The sequence below is a fragment of the Pelobates fuscus genome, chromosome 2 (assembly GCF_036172605.1).
Source record: "Pelobates fuscus isolate aPelFus1 chromosome 2, aPelFus1.pri, whole genome shotgun sequence".
NCBI lineage: Eukaryota > Metazoa > Chordata > Amphibia > Anura > Pelobatidae > Pelobates > Pelobates fuscus.
Window position 1 is genome coordinate 35,801,947 of NC_086318.1, and position 19,799 is coordinate 35,821,745.

Sequence of the window (19,799 nt, forward strand, 5' to 3'; positions counted from 1 at the left end):
TTAGGCTGCTGTTGGCCCTTTTGAATATGTTGGTTAGAAAATTCTCTAAATATATATGCAAAATCAATGAATAAATAATAAAACATAAAAATAAAGGGTTTTGTAAACCCCACGTTTTGCAGCTTCTGCAATTAGTTTTGTCCAGAAAGGAACCTAGCCAATCACATTGCTCTCTAACCTTTATTTGGAAGTACTGCTCTTATTCCACAATGCACAACAATTCTCTATGGGCCCAACAAATAATACTAGGAGGTTTATATTCATATGGCAGCTTTGTATCACATAGGTCTGTAATATTGTAATATTGGAGCAAAAATAGGAATATTATATGTTTGTTGAAAGTGTGTGCAAAGAAAGTGATGAATAGGCCATATCTTGGATCATCAAGATACACATCGAACAGTCATCTCTCACATTTCACTAGGGATGCTAAAAGAAAATGTATACTCAAAACTACATAAAAATAAAACATGGGGTGAAGCGTGCAGATTTGGAAATGTCTATGTTTGAATACATATGCAGAATTTAGAAGGATGTATTGAGGCCTTTGTTTTAGATGGTGTGCTTTTTCCCTGGGAGAAATAGCAGGGCATCACCCAAGCTATTATTCCTGATATGTGCAGTATGAATTACAGACTTCCTCAGTTTCAGGTTTATAGAATTGTGTGAATAGCTAACTAAACAGAACAACACTTAAACAGAAGTAGGAGAAGGCGGAAAAACTGAGTTTGCAGTTGAACTACAGGCAGTCCAAATATAAAATATATATAAACACTGGGTTTTAATTTTAGAGGGGAGCTGATGACATAGATTCCAGTTCTATTTAAAATTTCAAAAGTACATATCTATGAGAACACACACAGGTAACATCAAATATACACAGCATCTTTCAATTGCAATAAATTCAATTGCAGTACCTTTATTTTTTTTCCATTTTTAAAAATGTATAAGCTGTAGATCAAGGGGAAAAAGCTGGAGATCAAGAGGAGAACCATCACAGTGGGAGTCCTGGATCACTGTTTTATGCTTTATGTGCATTTAGCTTTTTTTTTTTGTGTAGCATGCTAGCTTTTTTCTATATGTGCCTGCCGTTAATGAGCAGCCTCACCACCTATTTCTCACTTTATGCACATTATAAAACAAAAAAATAATTTTTTAACTATGTTTTCAGCGTATGCAGTTAAGCTCTTGGTATTGCGCACATCTTATATGGGAAAGGAGGTGTCAGAATTCCAACTCCAGGGGTGAGATCAACATCAATAACGCCAGAAGGTAGACAAAAGTGAAATTTTTGTAGAAGACTTGTAAAAAACAAAAAGTGCTCCATTCTTGCTGGAGTTTCACCGGCGCAAACTCTGCGACCTGCAATCCATAAAAAAAAAAAAAAAAAAACACAACAAAAAGATAAGCACAATATATAAATACAACAACATAAGTTGCTAATTCTGATTTTTATATAGCCTGTTGTACCCCTTGCATTTTAATCTTATAGTGAAAAGATCTAGTAATGGCAAATTTATTGGGAAAAACAAAAAAGCACAAAATGACACCTAACAGCTTTAACCCCTTAAGTAAGGACCAAACTTCTGGAATAAAAGGGAAACATGACATGTCACACATGTCATTTGTCCTTAAGGGGTTAAAAGAAAGAAAAGCAATACACCTGTCACCCGTGAAATCCAATGAAAAAGAAAACAAACACCCAGGATCTATGCCCACATTGAGAGGATTATTCAATAAGCACTGAATTTTTCCAGGTAGATTTCGACTGATGTTCTCATATTCACTAACAGCAAACATTCATTCAGTGTCTCGATTAAAATCAGTCATTTACACATGTACATCCTATAGAAAATAAGGTTCGCATTCATACCAAACAACAAACATATTCCATATTCCAACTAGATTATGACCAGAGACAGTCAAATCAGATAAATAAATACATTTAACTAGGGCCAGATTAAGAGCCCAGTGGGCCTGGTGCTGACAATTATGATGGGGCCTAATGACAGAATCTTACCGACCAAAAACACTAAAACAGTCATACCTCTCAAGTGTCATGTATCTGATGGAGTTGGTGTTGGAGGGAAACTCAAAGGATGCAGCTATAAGAAAACACATACTCTATGCTAATCTCTCTCTAATTTATGTTTTCATCTTTCAAGTAAATCCATACCCCCTAACAGCAGTGTCCAGTGATGCAGGAAGGGTAAAAGACCACTGATGCGAATCATGTGACCAGAACTGCCAAAAGGGGCAAACATGCCCAAAAAGGGGGTATGTCTGTCCAAAGAATTGTTGGAAGGCCAGTCTGGCATCAGTGTCATATGTATCACAGTGTCAATGTCCCCATGTTGCCCAGTCCCCTAGTCTCCCAGTGTCTGTGTCCCCATTTCTCCCAGTGTCCCCATGTCTCAGTGTGTTCCGTGTCACTAGGATACTAGGGGACAATGAGTAGACATGGGGACACCATGAGACATGGGGACACTGAGAGACATGGGGGCACTGAGACACTTGGGAACACTGGGAGACATGGGGGCACTTGTGGACACAGACATGGGGACACAGAGATTTGGAGACACTGGGAGACATGGGGACACTGAGACATTTGTAATATTACCAATATAGGACCAATATGGGACTGGACTGTAATGCAAACAGCGTGGAACTGGACTTGGGTATAAACTAAAATAGAGAAAAAATAAAAGACAACAACATAGTGCAAACTGTATAATAAAAAATGTGTAATAGATAAGTGTGTGACTCTCACTCACATTCTCCAGAGCCGTGCCAGGCTCTGTAAAACAGGCTCAGGCGTGCCAATACTGGCTAACGATCCAGGTGATCCAGATAGATGCGACTCCAGAATTTAGATGCAAAATATATTTATTGTATAAAATTATTTTACATTGGGATGACTACCAGAGCATTTAAAACCAGGGTTGCGGAACATGTGGGCAATATCCAGAGGGGGTATATGAAACATAGTGTATCAGCACACTTCACTGAGAAACATGGCGGTGATCCTTCTTTACTGTCATACACTGTCATCTTCAAGAAATGTAAGAATTGGAGGGGTGATAATAATGTCAAAGAGCTAGCGAAGATAGAGGGCAAGTGGATTTTCGATGTTAATACCCTATCCCCGAAGGGATTGAATTTAGATTTTGAGTTTATACATTTTTTATAGAATCCATACATATTTTTTAGAATTTATTTTATTTGAATTACCAGGTTTAGAAGGCTATACTTGCTTTCTGTCTAATTGCTATCTAAATGTGAAGTTTCTGTGGTTACACATTGCATTGTTTAATGTATGTAATTAAATAGTTCTTCTAAGAATACATTGCTCTATTTTAATTTTAAACACAAAGAGATTGATGTTAGTTAATATAATACTTGCATTGTGTAGGCCATTTATAGATTATATTTTTAATCTTTATTTTTCTTATTTCGTTATGATATCCTGCAAATATGGAGGTTAAGGTTGCTATGGGGACTCAATCATAATAATTAAGAGCAACCAACATCCTGAACGCCGCGTTTCAGCGTGCGTTCCAGCCGGCCGAAAAACCGGAAGTGACATCACCCGCTAAACCGGAAGTGACGCGACGCCGGTACGAAATTGAATCCAGGTGAACGGGACAGATAGGACTTATAAAAGAAGACCCAACAGAACATGAAGACAAGCACTGGAGGAAGGCTGTTAGCCGAAACGCGTCTGCTTCAATCTTCTGCATATTTATATTTGTTATTTTATGTGTATTTTTGACACTCTGGGCTGCAAAAATATAGGGGTAAGTGGAACTCCAATTTTGCTATATATACTATTGTCTGCTTTGGGTTCCACCCCCATAGTGCCCATTAGTGCCTATACTTTTTTTTAAATATTTTTAAAATAATTTTATACAATAAATATATTTTGCATCTAAATTCTGGAGGCCTATTCAACGGGCCTGGACCTGGAGCTGCAGCTCCATCAGCCCCTATGTTAATCTGGCCCTGCATTTAACTGCTATTGAGTTGAAAAAAAAAACCTTGGTAATATTATTGTTACATAACATGCTGACTGGTCAGTTCTTGTAAGACACTCATCACAAAGAATGCAAAAAAAACCCCTAAAATTTAGAAAGTTTGTGGGGGGACAGTCCTTCCTTATGCCCCCACCCAACATGCTAGGGGCTGCCAGTAGTCCACTCTCCTTTCCATTTTTTGAACAGTCAGGGAATTTACCAACTGAGCTACCTCAACCTCACCGTCCCTCTAATATATCAACCTCTCAGCGGTCTCTGTTTCCCTAGCAACTACCCACTCCTAAATTTCCCCCTGATTACTGATAGTAGTGAGAGGAGGGGCCACTATGTCTAAAATACCTGTAAAGAATAATAATAGTGCTTACTAATTGAAGTCTTAATTTTTTTCTGTCCCCAAAAAGAAAAAAAAAACAACTGACACAAATGTAGTCTGAAATTGAGATTAAAAAACAATAATAAATAACAGTTTTAAACTACAATTTTCAAAATGGTTGACTGTTCATTGCAGATCCACAAAATAAAAACTTTTGAGAATAACAAATAAAATAAGCATTACGTAATTGTCAGAATGCTATACGTGGTTAAGGTTTGATTATTAGAAACTGTCATCCTTAATAAATAACTTCACAAGGCTTTTACATACCTGCAGAAAATGGCATAAAAGCGTCCTTTTTTACAAAGTTCCCATGTGCATCCAGAAAATAATTTGGATTAAACTTTTCTGGTTCGGCAAACTGAGTTTTATCACGAAGAACTGAGTACAGTAATGGGACAATAGTAATTCCCTAGAGAATGTAATGTCAATATTAATGTTATGTAGAAGTAGTTGGCATCATTTTTAGTACTTAACCCCTTAAGACCGCAGCCAAATGTACAAGTTGTGATCAAAACAAAACGTAAACAAAACCTGGCATTTGCGCTATATGTCTGTCCAACCGTAATTCACTTCTTTCATATTAAATGCACCCACACTTACTATATATCATTTTATTCAGGGGAAACAGGGCTTTCATTTAACATCAAATATTTAGGTATGGAACATAATTTAATATTAGTGTTGTCGCGAACCCGAAGCATGACTTCATGTCACATCACATTCAGACAGTCTAAATCAAATCCTGTATAGAAATCTAAAGCAAAAAAGAAAGCAGTTCTTGCTAAATAAAATAGGCCACTTCATAGATTAACTAATAGTGATGTCTCAAACACAAAATTTTTGGTTCGCGAACGGCGAACGGGAACTTCTGCAAATGTTCGCGAACCGGCGAACCGGGCAAACCGCCATTGACTTCAATGGGCAGGCGAATTTTAAAACCAACAGGGACTCTTTCTGGCCACAAAAGTGATGGAAAAGTTGTTTCAAGGGGACTAACACCTGGACTGTGGAATGCCGGAGGGGGATCCATGGCAAAACTCCCATGGAAAATTACATAGTTGATGCAGAGTCTGCTTTTAATCCATAAAGGGCAGAAATCACCTAACATTGACACCTGTCCTCAAAGCCCCTGATACACACTGACACAGAGCAGAATAGAGACTGTTCCCCGTCCTCAGATACCATGATACACACTGACACAGAGCAGAATAGAGACTGTTACCCCTACATAGGGTCACTTGGCACATATGGCGGGGTCGTGGGAGGGGGAAGATGACTTTCACCTCTTCCCCTGTTAGATTCCCGTTGTGCTGTGACATCACCCTTATACGCTGGGTAAAGCATACTATTTAATTTGATCAGCATGGCCACTTGAGTTTTTATAGTTTTCACGCTGCTTGTAGTTTATATATGGTTCACAAAAATCAAACAAACGATAAAGTAAACATGTAAGGATTCAGAATATTCTTTCAAACCCTTACACATTGTGTGTACGTATTTTTTGTCTTAAGTTTGTGGCTTTAAAGAGGTTCACGTTGTTTCTATTATGTGCATAACATGTTCTTGTAAATGTTTGTTAAATTTTTCCTAAAATTGTAATTTTTGAATCTGAATAAAGATAGTCAAATCCCTGATACACACTGACACAGAGCAGAATAGGGACTGTTCCCCCTACATAGGGTCACTTGGCAGATATGGAATGACACCTATCCTAATGATCCCTGATACACACTGACACAGAGCAGAATAGAGACTGTTCCCCCTACATAGGGTCACTTGGCAGATATGGATTGACACCTGTCCTCAAAACCCCTGATACACACTGACACAAAGCAGAATAGGGACTGTTCCCCCTACATAGGGTCACTTGGCAGATATGGATTGACACCTGTCCTCAAAACCCCTGATACACACTGACACAGAGCAGAATAGGGACTGTTCCTCCTACATAGGGTCACTTGGCAGATATGGATTGACACCTGTCCTCAAAACCCCTGATACACACTGACACAGAGCAGAATAGAGACTGTTCCCCGTCCACAGAGACCATGATACACACTGACACAGAGCAGAATAGAGACTGTCCCCCCTACATAGGGTCACTTGGCAGGTATGGATTGACACCTGTCCACAGAGACCATGATACACACTGACACAGAGCACAATAGAGACTGTTCCCGTCCACAGAGACCATGATACACACTGACAAAGAGCAGAATAGGGACTGTTCCCCCTACATAGGGTCACTTGGCAGGTATGGATTGACACCTGTCCTCAAAGCCCCTGATACACACTGACACAGAGCAGAATAGAGACTGTTCCCTGTCCACAGAGTCCATGATATACACTGACACAGAGCAGAATAGAGACTGTTCCCCGTCAACAGAGACCATGATACACACTGACACAGAGCAGAATAGAGACTGTTCCCTGTCCACAGAGTCCATGATACACACTGACACAGAGCAGAATAGAGACTGTTCCCCGTCCACAGAGACCATGATACACACTGACACAGAGCAGAATAGAGACTGTTCCCCGTCCACAGAGACCATGATACACACTGACACAGAGCAGAATAGGGACTGTTACCCCTACATAGGGTCACTTGGCAGGTATGGATTGACACCGGTCCTCAAAACCCCTGATACACACTGACACAGAGCAGAATAGGGACTGTTCCCCCTACATAGGGTCACTTGGCAGATATGGATTGACACCTGTCCTCAAAACCCCTGATACACACTGACACATAGCAGAATAGGGACTGTTCCTCCTACATAGGGTCACTTGGCAGATATGGATTGACACCTGTCCTCAAAACCCCTGATACACACTGACACAGAGCAGAATAGGGACTGTTCCCCCTACATAGGGTCACTTGGCAGATATGGATTGACACCTGTCCTAAAAACCCCTGATACACACTGACACAGAGCAGAATAGAGACTGTTCCCCATCCACAGAGACCATGATACACACTGACACAGAGCAGAATAGAGACTGTTCACCGTCCACAGAGACCATGATACACACTGACACAGAGCAGAATAGGGACTGTCCCCCTACGTAGGGTCACTTGGCAGGTATGGATTGACACCTGTCCTCAAAGCCCCTGATACACACTGACACAGAGCAGAATAGGGACTGTTCCCCCTACATAGGGTCACTTGGCAGATATGGATTGACACCTGTCCTAAAAACCCCTGATACACACTGACACAGAGCAGAATAGAGACTGTTCCCCATCCACAGAGACCATGATACACACTGACACAGAGCAGAATAGAGACTGTTCCCCGTCCACAGAGACCATGATACACACTGACACAGAGCAGAATAGGGACTGTTCCCCCTACATAGGGTCACTTGGCAGGTATGGATTGACACCTGTCCTCAAAGCCCCTGATACACACTGACACAGAGCAGAATAGAGACTGTTCCCTGTCCACAGAGTCCATGATACACACTGACACAGAACAGAATAGAGACTGTTCCCCGTCCACAGAGACCATGAAACACACTGACACAGAGCAGAATAGAGACTGTTCCCCGTCCACAGAGACCATGATACACACTGACACAGAGCAGAATAGGGACTGTTACCCCTACATAGGGTCACTTGGCAGGTATGGATTGACACCTGTCCTCAAAGCCCATGATACACACTGGGGGGAGCTACTGTCCTCCCCAACCCCTGCGCGGTGGGTGGGGGCCATAAATCACAATGAGGGGACCTACTGTCCTCCCCCCCTCGGCCCCCACCCCTGCGCGGTGGGTGGGGGCCATAATTCACAATGGGGGGGCCTACTTTCCTCCCCCCCGGCCCCCATCCCTGCGCGGTGGGTGGGGGGCATAAATCACAATGGGACGGACCTACTGATAGGAGTGGAGTATTGTTCATATCAGTTTAATACCTTCCGCGTCTCCTATCAGTGGACGTGTATATGGCAGCCATTTTAGGAACCGCACACCTGGGACCCGAGCAAGGTCACCTCTTTCAACAGGCGACATGATTTGGCCCTGTAAAACTATCCTGGATATTCTCTACAATTTCTATGGATATGGCATTGATTTATGTAACAGGGAGATGGAAGAAGATGCTTGGTCGGTCCTCTTACTTGAAATTTGGGGCACTGCGCGGGCAAGCTAATGTGCCACCAGATAGGAGTGTGGGTTTAGTATTGTTCATATCAGTTTAATACCTTCCGCGTCTCCTATCAGTGGACGTGTAAATGGCAGAGATTTTTAATTGTTGAATCACCTCCCCTTTTTAGGCCAAGGTGGGAAGATTCTTAGACCACTGGTATATTGGTGCCATCTTGGAGGATTTTTTTTTGGTTTGGTTTTTGAAGCCACAGTGCTGCACCAGTGGGCCTAAAAATTAGGCATGTACACATGCCTGAAAAATTTGGTATTGTTGCAGCCACTGCTGTCGCAGCGGCCAGAAAAATTGATGTTTGTTTCACAGGCAGAAAGTGCCCTAAAACATGGCGGCTTGAACCCTAGTTGGTGGCGGATAAGTCACGCAAGTCAAACGTCATTCAGAGCTAAAATACAGCAGCGTGTGGACCATTTTTAGCCCAAGGCAGCTCATCTCTTCAGGCCTTTTTTAATCGAATGTATCGCCCAGTGTCAGTCCCTTCGGGATCCATCCCTCATTCATCTTAATAAAGGTGAGGTAATCTAGACTTTTTTGACCTAGGCGACTTCTCTTCTCAGTGACAATACCTCCTGCTGCACTGAAGGTCCTTTCTGACAGGACACTTGAAGCTGGGCAGGCCAGAAGTTCTATCGCAAATTGGGATAGCTCAGGCCACAGGTCAAGCCTGCACACCCAGTAGTCAAGGGGTTCATCGCTCCTCAGAGTGTCGATATCTGCAGTTAAGGCGAGGTAGTCTGCTACCTGTCCGTCGAGTCGCTCTCTGAGGGTGGATCCCGAAGGGCTGTGACGATGCTCCATCAACAACACGTCTTTAAAGCGTCCTGTCCTTGCCGGCGTGGTCGTGGGAGGAGGAGGAGGAGGATGACTTCCACCTCTCCCCCTGTTAGATTCCCGTTGTGCTGTGTAAAGCATACTTTTTAATTTATTTTGCAAATGCTGCATCCTTTCAGACTTGTTGTAATTCGGCAACATTTCCGCCACTTTCTGCTTATACCGGGGGTCTAGTAGCGTGGACACCCAGTACAGGTCGTTCTCCTTCAGCCTTTTTATACGAGGGTCCCTCAACAGGCAGGACAGCATGAAAGACCCCATTTGCACAAGGTTGGATGCCGAGCTACTCATTTCCCGTTCCTCCTCCTCCTCACTGATGTCATTGAAGGTATGTTCTTCCCCCCAGCCACGTACAACACCACGGGTACCAGATAGGTGACAACGAGCACCCTGGGATGCCTGTTGTGTTTGGTCTTGCTCCTCCTCCTCAAAGCTACAATCCTCCTCTGACTCCTCTTCCTCACAATCCTCTTCCAGCGTTGCCGCAGGTCCAGCAAGCGATGCTGATAAGGCTGTTTCTGGTGGTGATGGTGACCACAACTCTTCCTCTTCCTCTTCACACTCATCTACAGCCTGATCCAGCACTCTTCGCAGGGTACGCTCCATGAAGAAAACAAATGGTATGATGTCGCTGATGGTGCCTTCTTTGTGACTGACTAGGTTTGTCACCTCCTCAAAAGGACGCATGAGCCTACAGGCATTGCGCATGAGCGTCCAGTAACGTGGCAAAAAAATTCCCAGCTCCCCAGAGGCTGTCCTAGCACCCCGGTCATACAAATATTCATTAACAGCTTTTTCTTGTTGGAGCAGGCGGTCGAACATTAGGAGTGTTGAATTCCAACGTGTAGGGCTGTCGCAAATCAAGCGCCTCACTGGCATGTTGTTTCGCCGCTGGATATCGGCAAAGTGAGCCATGGCCGTGTAGGAACGCCTGAAATGGCCACACACCTTCCTGGCCTGCTTCAGGACGTCCTGTAAGCCTGTGTACTTATGCACAAAGCGTTGTACGATCAGATTACACACATGTGCCATGCACGGCACATGTGCCCAACTTCAATGCCACTATCAAATTTTTTCCGTTGTCACACACCACTTTGCCGATATCTAGTTGCTGCGGAGTCAGCCACTTTTCCACCTGTGTGTTCAGGGCGGACAGGAGTGCTTGTCCGGTGTGACTCTCTGCTTTCAAGCAAGTCAAACCCAAGACGGCGTGACACTGCCGTATCCGGGATGTGGAATAGTACCTGGGGAGCTGGGGGGGGGGTGCCGTTGAAGTGGAGCAAGACGCAGCAGCACAAGAGGACTCAGCCGAGGAGGTTATGGAAGAGGACGGAGTAGGAGGAGTAGAGGAGGTGGCAGCAGGACTGCCTGCAATTCGTGGCGGTGTCACCAGCTCCTCTGCAATGCCACGCATTCCTTGATTGTCAGCCGTCAGCAGGTTTACCCAATGCGTAGTGTAGGTGATATACCTGCCCTGACCATGCTTTGCAGACCAGGTATCAGTGGTCAGATGGACCCTTGCCCCAACACTGTGTGCCAGACATGCCATGACTTCCTTTTGCACAATCGAGTACAAGTTGGGGATTGCCTTTTGTGAAAAGAAATTCCGGCCGGGTACCTTCCACTGCGGTGTCCCAATAGCTACAAATTTTTTGAACGCCTCAACCAGATTGTATGGTAAAAGCTGGCGGGCTAATAGTTCGGACAAGCCAGCTGTCAGACGTTGGGCAAGGGGGTGACTTGGTGACATTGGCTTCTTACGCTCAAACATGTCCATGACAGACACATGACTGTGGGCAGATGAGCGGGAACTGCTCAAGGCGGGAGACGGAGTGGCGGATGGTTGAGAGGGGGCAAGAAGGACAGCAGTGGTTGACGTGGCTGAAGATGCTAGACCAGGAGGAGGATGGCGGCTTAGAGTAGGCGTGCTGCTTGTACTCATGTGTTTATCCCATAGGCGTTTGTGATGTGAGATCATGTGCCTACGCAAAGCAGTTGTACCTAGGTGGGTGTTGGACCTCCCACGACTCAGTTTCCTTTGGCACAGGTTGCAAATGGCATCGCTTTTGTCCGAGGCAGACACACAAAAAAATGCCACACTGCTGAGCTCTGCAATGACGGCATTCTGGTGGTGGACACAGCATGCGTTGATTGGCGTGCTGTCGGGCTGACCCCGGGTGCCAAAGCATGCTGTCTGACTGTGCCACTAGCTCCTTGCGACGACCCCCCCTGCTTCCAACTCGTCTCCTCCTCCTCTCTGTCTCCCCATCTGAACTTTCGCCCTGTTCTTCTTCTTGCCGAGCAGGCCCCCACGTGACATCCATGGACGCATCGTCATCATCAACCACTTCGCTTGTATCTGACAACTCAGAAAAGGAAGCAGCAGCGGGTACAACATCATCATCATCACACCGTACCTCCATGTGTTTAATGCTGCCTGCCTGAGACATATCCCTGTTATCTACATCCTCTAGCAATAATGGTTGCGCATCACTCATTTCTTCAAACGGGTGTGTGAATAACTCCTCTGACATACCAAGTAAAGTGGCTGTGGTGCTATTTTTGGTGGTGGCAGCTGGCGGGTGAGTGGTATCTTGAGAGGTGCCTGAAGCTAAGCTGGAGGAGGATGGTGCGTCAAGGTTCCGAGCGGAGGCTGTACAAGATTGGGTGTCCTGTGTTAGCCAGTCAACTATGTCCTCAGAACTTTTCAAGTTCAGGGTACGTGGCTTCTGAAAACTGGGCATTATTCTAGGGCAAAAGGGAATCACAGCACCACGACCACGACGGCCCCTGCGGGGTGGCCTGCCTCTGCCTGTCATTTTTTTGGGGATTAGTGGTACTATGCGTGCAAGCTACTGTGAGACCAGATATGATTGGCAATGTGAACTGTAACAGTTCTGCAGAGCACACACTGTAGGCCTGACACACCCGCTTGAAGACAAGTAACTGCTATTCAATCTATAACAGTGAAAAAAAATGTTGTTTGTAAAAGCACGCTATAGAGACACCAGATATGATTGGCAATGTGAACTGTAACAGTTCGGCAGAGCACACACTGTAGGCCTGACACACCCGGTTGAAGACAAGTAACTGCTATTCAATCTATAACAGTGAAAAACTAATTTTGGTTTTAAAAGCACGCTATAGAGACACCAGATTACACTAGAAACCTTTTTTCTTTGTAAAAGCACGCTATAGAGACACCAGATATGATTGGCAATGTGCACTGGAACAGTTCTGCAGAGCACACACTGTAGGCCTGACACACCCGCTTGAAGACAAGTAACTGCTATTCAATCTATAACAGTGAAAAAAAAAAATTGTTTTTAAAAGCACGCTATAGAGACACCAGATATGATTGGCAATGTGCACTGGAACAGTTCTGGAGAGCACACGCTGAAGGAAGGACAGACAGAGCCGCTTGAAGGACACTGACTGGCTGCTATTAGCTTACACTAGAAACCTTTTTTCTTTGTAAAAGCACGCTATAGAGACACCAGATATGATTGGCAATGTGCACTTGAACAGTTCTGCAGAGCACACACTGTAGGCCTGACACACTCGTTTGAAGACAAGTAACTGCTATTCAATCTATAACAGTGAAAAAATTTTTTTTTTTTTTTTAAAAGCTCGCTATAGAGACACCAGATATGATTGGCAATGTGCACTGGAACAGTTCTGGAGAGCACACGCTGAAGGAAGGACTGACAGAGCCGCTTGAAGGACACTGACTGGCTGCTATTAGCTTACACTAGAAACCTTTTTTCTTTGTAAAAGCACGCTAAAGAGACACCAAATATGATTGGCAACTGTCAAAGCATGCTGGCACAGGTCTGCAGAGCACACGCTGAAGTAGGCCTGACACCCAGACGCTTGCAGACAACTAACTGCTCTTCTATTACAGTGAAAACAAATAATTTCTTTTAAATCTAAAGCTTAACCTATTGTAAAAACAGATATGAGTGGTGGCACTGACTGTGCAAATGGGCAAGGCATCCAACCTGACACAGAAGCTGGCAGGCAGGCAACTGCTCTTCTATTACATTGGAAACAAAATTTTGGTTGTAAAAGCACGCTATAGAGACACCAGATATGAGTGGCAACTGTCAAAGTACGCTGGCAGGGTTGTGCAGGGCACACGCTGAAGGAAGGCCTGACAGAGCCGCTTGAAGGACACTGACTGGCTGCTATTAGCTTACACTGGAAACCTTTTTTCTTTGTAAAAGCACGCTAAAGAGACACCAGATATGATTGGCAACTGTCAAAGCACGCTGGCAGTGTTGTGCAGGGCACACGCTGAAGGAAGGCCTGACAGAGCCGCTTGAAAGGCACTGACTGGCTGCTATTAGCTTACACTGGAAACCTTTTTTCTTTGTAAAAGCACGCTATAGAGACACCAGATATGAGTGGCAACTGTCAAATTACGCTGGCAGGGTTGTGCAGGGCACACGCTGAAGGAAGGCCTGACAGAGCCGCTTGAAGGACACTGACTGGCTGCTATTAGCTTACACTGGAAACCTTTTTTCTTTGTAAAAGCACGCTAAAGAGACACCAGATATGATTGGCAACTGTCAAAGCACGCTGGCACAGGTCTGCAGAGCACACGCTGAAGTAGGCCTGACACCCAGACGCTTGCAGACAACTAACTGCTCTTCTATTACATTGAAAAAAAATGATTTCTTTTAAATCTAAAGCTTAACCTATTGTAAAAACAGATATGAGTGGTGGCACTGACTGTGCAAATGGGCAAGGCATCCAACCTGACACAGAAGCTGGCAGGCAGGCAACTGCTCTTCTATTACAGTGAAAACAAATTATTTCTTTTAAATCTAAAGCTTAACCTATTGTTAAAACAGATATGAGTGGTGGCACTGACTGTGCAAATGGGCAAGGCATCCAACCTGACACAGAAGCTGGCAGGCAGGCAACTGCTCTTCTATTACAGTGAAAAAAAATATTTCTTTTAAATCTAAAGCTTAACCTATTGTTAAAACAGATATGAGTGGTGGCACTGACTGTGCAAATGGGCAAGGCATCCAACCTGACACAGAAGCTGGCAGGCAGGCAACTGCTTTTCTATTACAGTTAAAAAAAAAATATTTATTTTAAATCTAAAGCTTAACCTATTGTTAAAACAGATATGAGTGGTGGCACTGACTGTGCAAATGGGCAAGGCATCCAACCTGACACAGAAGCTGGCAGGCAGGCAACTGCTCTTCTATTACAGTGAAAACAAATTATTTCTTTTAAATCTAAAGCTTAACCTATTGTTAAAACAGATATGAGTGGTGGCACTGACTGTGCAAATGGGCAAGGCATCCAACCTGACACAGAAGCTGGCAGGCAGGCAACTGCTCTTCTATTACAGTGAAAAAAAAAATATTTCTTTTAAATCTAAAGCTTAACCTATTGTTAAAACAGATATGAGTGGTGGCACTGACTGTGCAAATGGGCAAGGCATCCAACCTGACACAGAAGCTGGCAGGCAGGCAACTGCTCTTCTATTACAGTGAAAAAAATTTTTTTATTTTAAATCTAAAGCTTAACCTATTGTTAAAACAGATATGAGTGGTGGCACTGGGCAAGTAGGCACAGTATCCAATGTGAACCTCACACAGAAGCTGGCAGGCAGGCACCTGCAATTACATTACACAGGAAAAAAAAAAAAAAGCAGCCTGAAGTTATAGCCCTAAAAAGGGCTTTTTGGGGTGCTGTCCTTACAGCAGAGATCAGATGAGTCCTTCAGGATTGTAGTGGACACTGAATACCCTAGCCTAGCTATCAATTTCCCTATCTAATCAGCAGCAGCTAAACTTTCCCTCCTCTCACTAAGCATGCAGCTTCAGGATGAATCGAAAATGGATGCTGGGAGGGAGGTTGGAGGGTGTGGAAGGGAGGGAGTGCTGCTGATTGGCTGGAATGTGTCTGCTGACCGAGAGGCACAGGGTCAAAGTTTGCCCAATGATGACGAATAGGGGGCGGATCGAACTGCGCATGTGTCCGCCCGCCGCGGCGAACGCGAACACGCTAAGTTCGCCGGGAACTGTTCGCAGGCGGACAGTTCGGTACATCACTATTTAATATGAAACAAAATAATTTTCTTAGTTCTACGTGACATATTAACTGTGAATGTCAAAATACTGTTTACTTTTACTGCAATAAAATACACATATTTGTATTCAGCAATGTCTCACGTGTAAAACAGTACCCCATATGTACAGGTTTTATGGTGTTTTGGGAAGTTACAGGGTCAAATATAGCGTGTTACATTTTTCAGTTTTTTTCACACTGAAATTCCCCAGATTGGTTACGTTGCCTTTGAGACCATATGGTAGCCCAGGAATAAGAATTGCCCCCATGATGGCATACCATTTGCACATGTAGACAACCCAAGGTATTGCAAATGGGGTATGTCCAGTCTTTTTTAGTAGCCACTTGGTCACAAATACTGGCCAAAGTTAGTGTTAATATTTGAAAATGCAAAAAACTAATTTAAATGCCAATTTTGGCCAGTGTTTGTGACTAGGTGGCTACTAAATAAGACTGAACATACCCCATTTGCAATACCCTGGGTTGTCTACTATTGCAAATGGTATGCCATCATGGGGGTAATTTTAATTCCTGGGCTACCGTACGGTCTCAAAGGCAACATAACCAACCTGGTGAATTTTAATGTGACAAAACTGAAACGCAAACCTTATATTTGACTCTGTAACTTTTGAAAACACCATAAAACCTGTACATGAGGGGTAACTGTTTTACTCGGAAGACTTAGCTGAACACAAATATTACTGTTTCAAAACAGTAAAACGTATCACAACAATTATATCGTCAGTGTAAGTGCCATTTGTGTGTGAAAAATGCAAAAAAAGTCACTGTCACTGACGATATTGTCGTTGTAATACATTTTACTGTTTTGAAACACTAATATTTGTGTTCAGCGAAGTCTTTCTAGTAAAACAGTACCCCACATGTACAGGTTTTATGGTGTCTTGGAAAGTTACAGGGTTAAAAATAGTGCTAGCAAATAAAATTTCTTGAACTTTCATCCTGGGTTGTCAGGCAGGTTCTGCAAATTGTAATTAATAAAATGACCTAATTATGTAAAATTATTACATAAATATATATGTAGAATTAGTGTGTATATATATATATATATATATATATATATATGTATATATATATATATATATATATAATTTTTTTTAATTATTTTTCTTTATATATAGGTATATATATAGTGATATATACATATATATTTATGTATATAGATATATTATTTCGTTCTATCTGTATTTTGATATCAATACAGTTAGAACGAAATTACACATGTATATATATATTTTATTTATTTTTTATTTTTAAAAATTAATTTTTTAACGTATTTACATATTTATTTTTTATTATATATAAATATATATATATATATATATAATGAAAATTATATATATATTTAATCAATATCATTGTACTTGTATATATCATTGTACTTGTATTTTTATATTTATTTATATATATAATCCAAAAAAATTAGAGCACTCACTGGTTTTCAAAAAAGTCTTGTGTATTAAATATAAAGCATATAAATCAACGTTTCGACCGTCAAACGGTCTTTATCAAGATCTTGATAAAGACCGTTTGACGGTCGAAACGTTGATTTATATGCTTTATATTTAATACACAAGATTTATTGAAAACCAGTGAGTGCTCTCATTTTTTTGGATTACATATTTGCACGGAGAGGCACCTTGGTCGGAGATTTATTTGAAGTTTTGTGGGGGAAGAGTGCCAGAGATTTTTGAATATATATATATATATATATATATATATATATATATATATATATATTTATAATTATGTATATATTAATATTAAAATACACTTAGTGTATTTGTATGTGTGTATATGTGTGTATATGTGTGTATATATACTTAGATCATATATCTATTAAATATATATCTATATATATGATCTAAGTATATATTATTTAATTTTACACTGTTTTAACATCTTTAAAAAAATTTTCATCCAGCAGGGGGAGTACCTGTCATTAAAGGCACTCCCCACTGCTGGCAATGCCTTGGAAGGCTATGCCGTCCATGTGATCGTGAGGTCCTTGCAAGGACCTCACGATCACATGGCCCAGGGGGGGCTTAAGAGGATGGAGGAGGACTTCCTGGTCTCCCAGGTGAGTCCCCATACCACGATCGCTGGCTTGGGATCGCCGGCGACCGGGTAAGTACATAAGATTGCAGGGCATTCTATGCCGCCCTGCAGCGTTTAGAGCCATCAAAATAGGGACGGCATAGAACACCCTGTGGTCTTAAGGGGTTAAACAGCATCATATATACATTGCTCAGTTTTAAAAGTAAAGATAATTTAGGTGAGATGAGAAATTTACATTATTATTAACCAAAGTAGAAATTATTACTAATTTAAAGTGAATTGACAGTGAATTTCAATTTTTAGCTTTCAGTGACCAAACTGTAAAAAATCTTAGTCCGCTATATTTTCAGTTCTGCCATTTTTATTGTAAAATGTAAAAAATACTTTGAATTCACACTTTAGTAAATGACTCTGGAAGATGTAGATGAACACCCCAATATCTTCAATTTAGGATATGAGTATTCACCCTAATCTAATCTTTCTAGGTTCTTTTAGAAATCAAAAACCAAAGTTACTGGTGCCTTTTCACTACCAAGTTAATTTTGTGAAACAAATTAAAATTAAACTTTATTTTATACTTGGAATTAATAATACATCAACTGTACGTTTCTAGGGAACATTTTGTAATGATGCCATGGAAAATTATCCATATTAGAGGACACACTTAGTATAATGAAACAAAGTCCAACAGGGTAATTTACCAAAGTGAGAATTCAAAGAGAATATAAAATGTAAGGTCAAAAGTAGCTGAACTGGAAACATTCTGTGAGTCAGCTATGTTTTCAGTGTTTAGCTACTCTGGCCTCAAATATGAAATTCACTTTGAATTTTCCCTTTAGAGAATAACCCCATTCATTTCTACAAACACTAATACAAAACATGTAGTTATATATATAGAGAAAACATACTTTTGGAATAAAATATCCTTTAAAGTTCACATCTTTAGTAGTATATTGGGGCAAATTCATAGGCAAATATTGGCAAATCTTTGGATTTCATGTATAACCGCATTGGTATATGGCATTTGCAAACGGTGGTCATATCTTGGTTGTGTGGATCCTATCACCTGTGAAATCTCATCTTGGACTTTTTCTGCAGGCAGTAAGATTACAGATAATTGTTAATGGCAATTTACAATACATTTTAAATCTATAATGATTTCCACATTGTTTAATAAATGTAAACTATTTACGCTATCAATTCACCTTGCTGCTTTCAGCTAAAAGGCACAATCTCTAATTAGACTTAAATTGAGCTATTTTTGTGAGCCCCTAACCACGTATTAACCTTTAATAAGCAGCACTGTAACATGATAATGCTAAAGCACACAATATAAAGCAAAAAAAAGGTGTACACCAATTAACACATGATTTGCAGAGAAATCTGTAGATTGGATAGTTCCCCTTTAAACAAAGATAAGGGGAAACTCCCAATCCAACTGGTATTTGAAAAAGAACACTAGTTGTACAAAAAATATATATACCTTGGGTAAGTGCCAAAAAGGAGTAAGAAAGGTATTTTATAGGGAAAGCATAGTAACACTAGATAAATATGTATCCTAGCCTAAACAGTGATACACTGTAACTTTATTGAAAAGAACTGTAGAGAGGATACAATATAACCGTGTCCAAGATATGCTTAGAGCCCTTAGAAAACCTCCCCTTTTGTCAAGTGGAAAAAATCTCAGTATCCGAATGACAATGAAGGCATTTTAATGCTAGGATATAGAGATAAATTACTATTGCTTATTGCTTATTGCTACTTTGCTTATTGGGTTGAGTAAGTGCTTAATCCACTCCTAAACATGATCTACATTTTAACATTAACCATATTATCTGGTTTTATTTTCCTTAGTTTCTAGTTTCTCTTAGTACGTTGTCTAGTTTTGTTTACCCGTTATCCCAATGTGCCCTAGCCACACAAACAAAATAAATAACTTGGAAAAAAAAATAGAAAAAGAAAGATGAAGGTGTGCACATATTTATACATAATGCATACATACACACATAATTATCTGTAGAATTTCTTATTTTCATAGATTCCTCTCTTCCATCCTCTCCACTTAGGAAAATTGAATATCGCTACTGCCAATTTATTTTAATTAGTTGGAACCTCGCTGTTTTATTAACTGGTCATTGGAGCCACATTCATTTTTATTTATGGTTAGCCAGCTTTTTAGGTCTTCTGCTTGGTTTAATTTTTGTAAGGACCCCCATCGGTATTCAAT

At 41.5% G+C, this 19,799-nt stretch overlaps 1 protein-coding gene across 1 annotated transcript; it reads right to left on the reverse strand.

The window, feature by feature from the left end:
• Window positions 1-1,180: 1,180 nt before the first annotated feature.
• Window positions 1,181-18,637, reverse strand: LOC134586128 (cytochrome P450 2K1-like). The gene is made up of 3 exons (XM_063441638.1): window positions 18,481-18,637; window positions 4,678-4,819; window positions 1,181-1,362 (listed from the first exon to the last, which is right to left on the reverse strand). Exons 1-3 carry the CDS (start codon window positions 18,538-18,540, stop codon window positions 1,181-1,183), a joined length of 384 nt encoding a protein of 127 aa, XP_063297708.1. The 5' UTR covers window positions 18,541-18,637.
• Window positions 18,638-19,799: the final 1,162 nt, after the last annotated feature.

What these genes read in the sequence shown, in the direction of transcription:
- LOC134586128 (XM_063441638.1), bottom strand. Translation starts at nt 18,540, where the DNA reads ATGAATTTGCCCCAATATACTACTAAAGATGTGAACTTTAAAGGATAT. An exon ending in AAGGATATTTTATTCCAAAA is followed by an intron (nt 4,820 to 18,480) that starts GTATGTTTTCTC and finishes TACATTCTCTAG; the next exon opens with GGAATTACTATTGTCCCATT. An exon ending in TTTTATGCCATTTTCTGCAG is followed by an intron (nt 1,363 to 4,677) that starts GTATGTAAAAGC and finishes TATGGATTGCAG; the next exon opens with GTCGCAGAGTTTGCGCCGGT.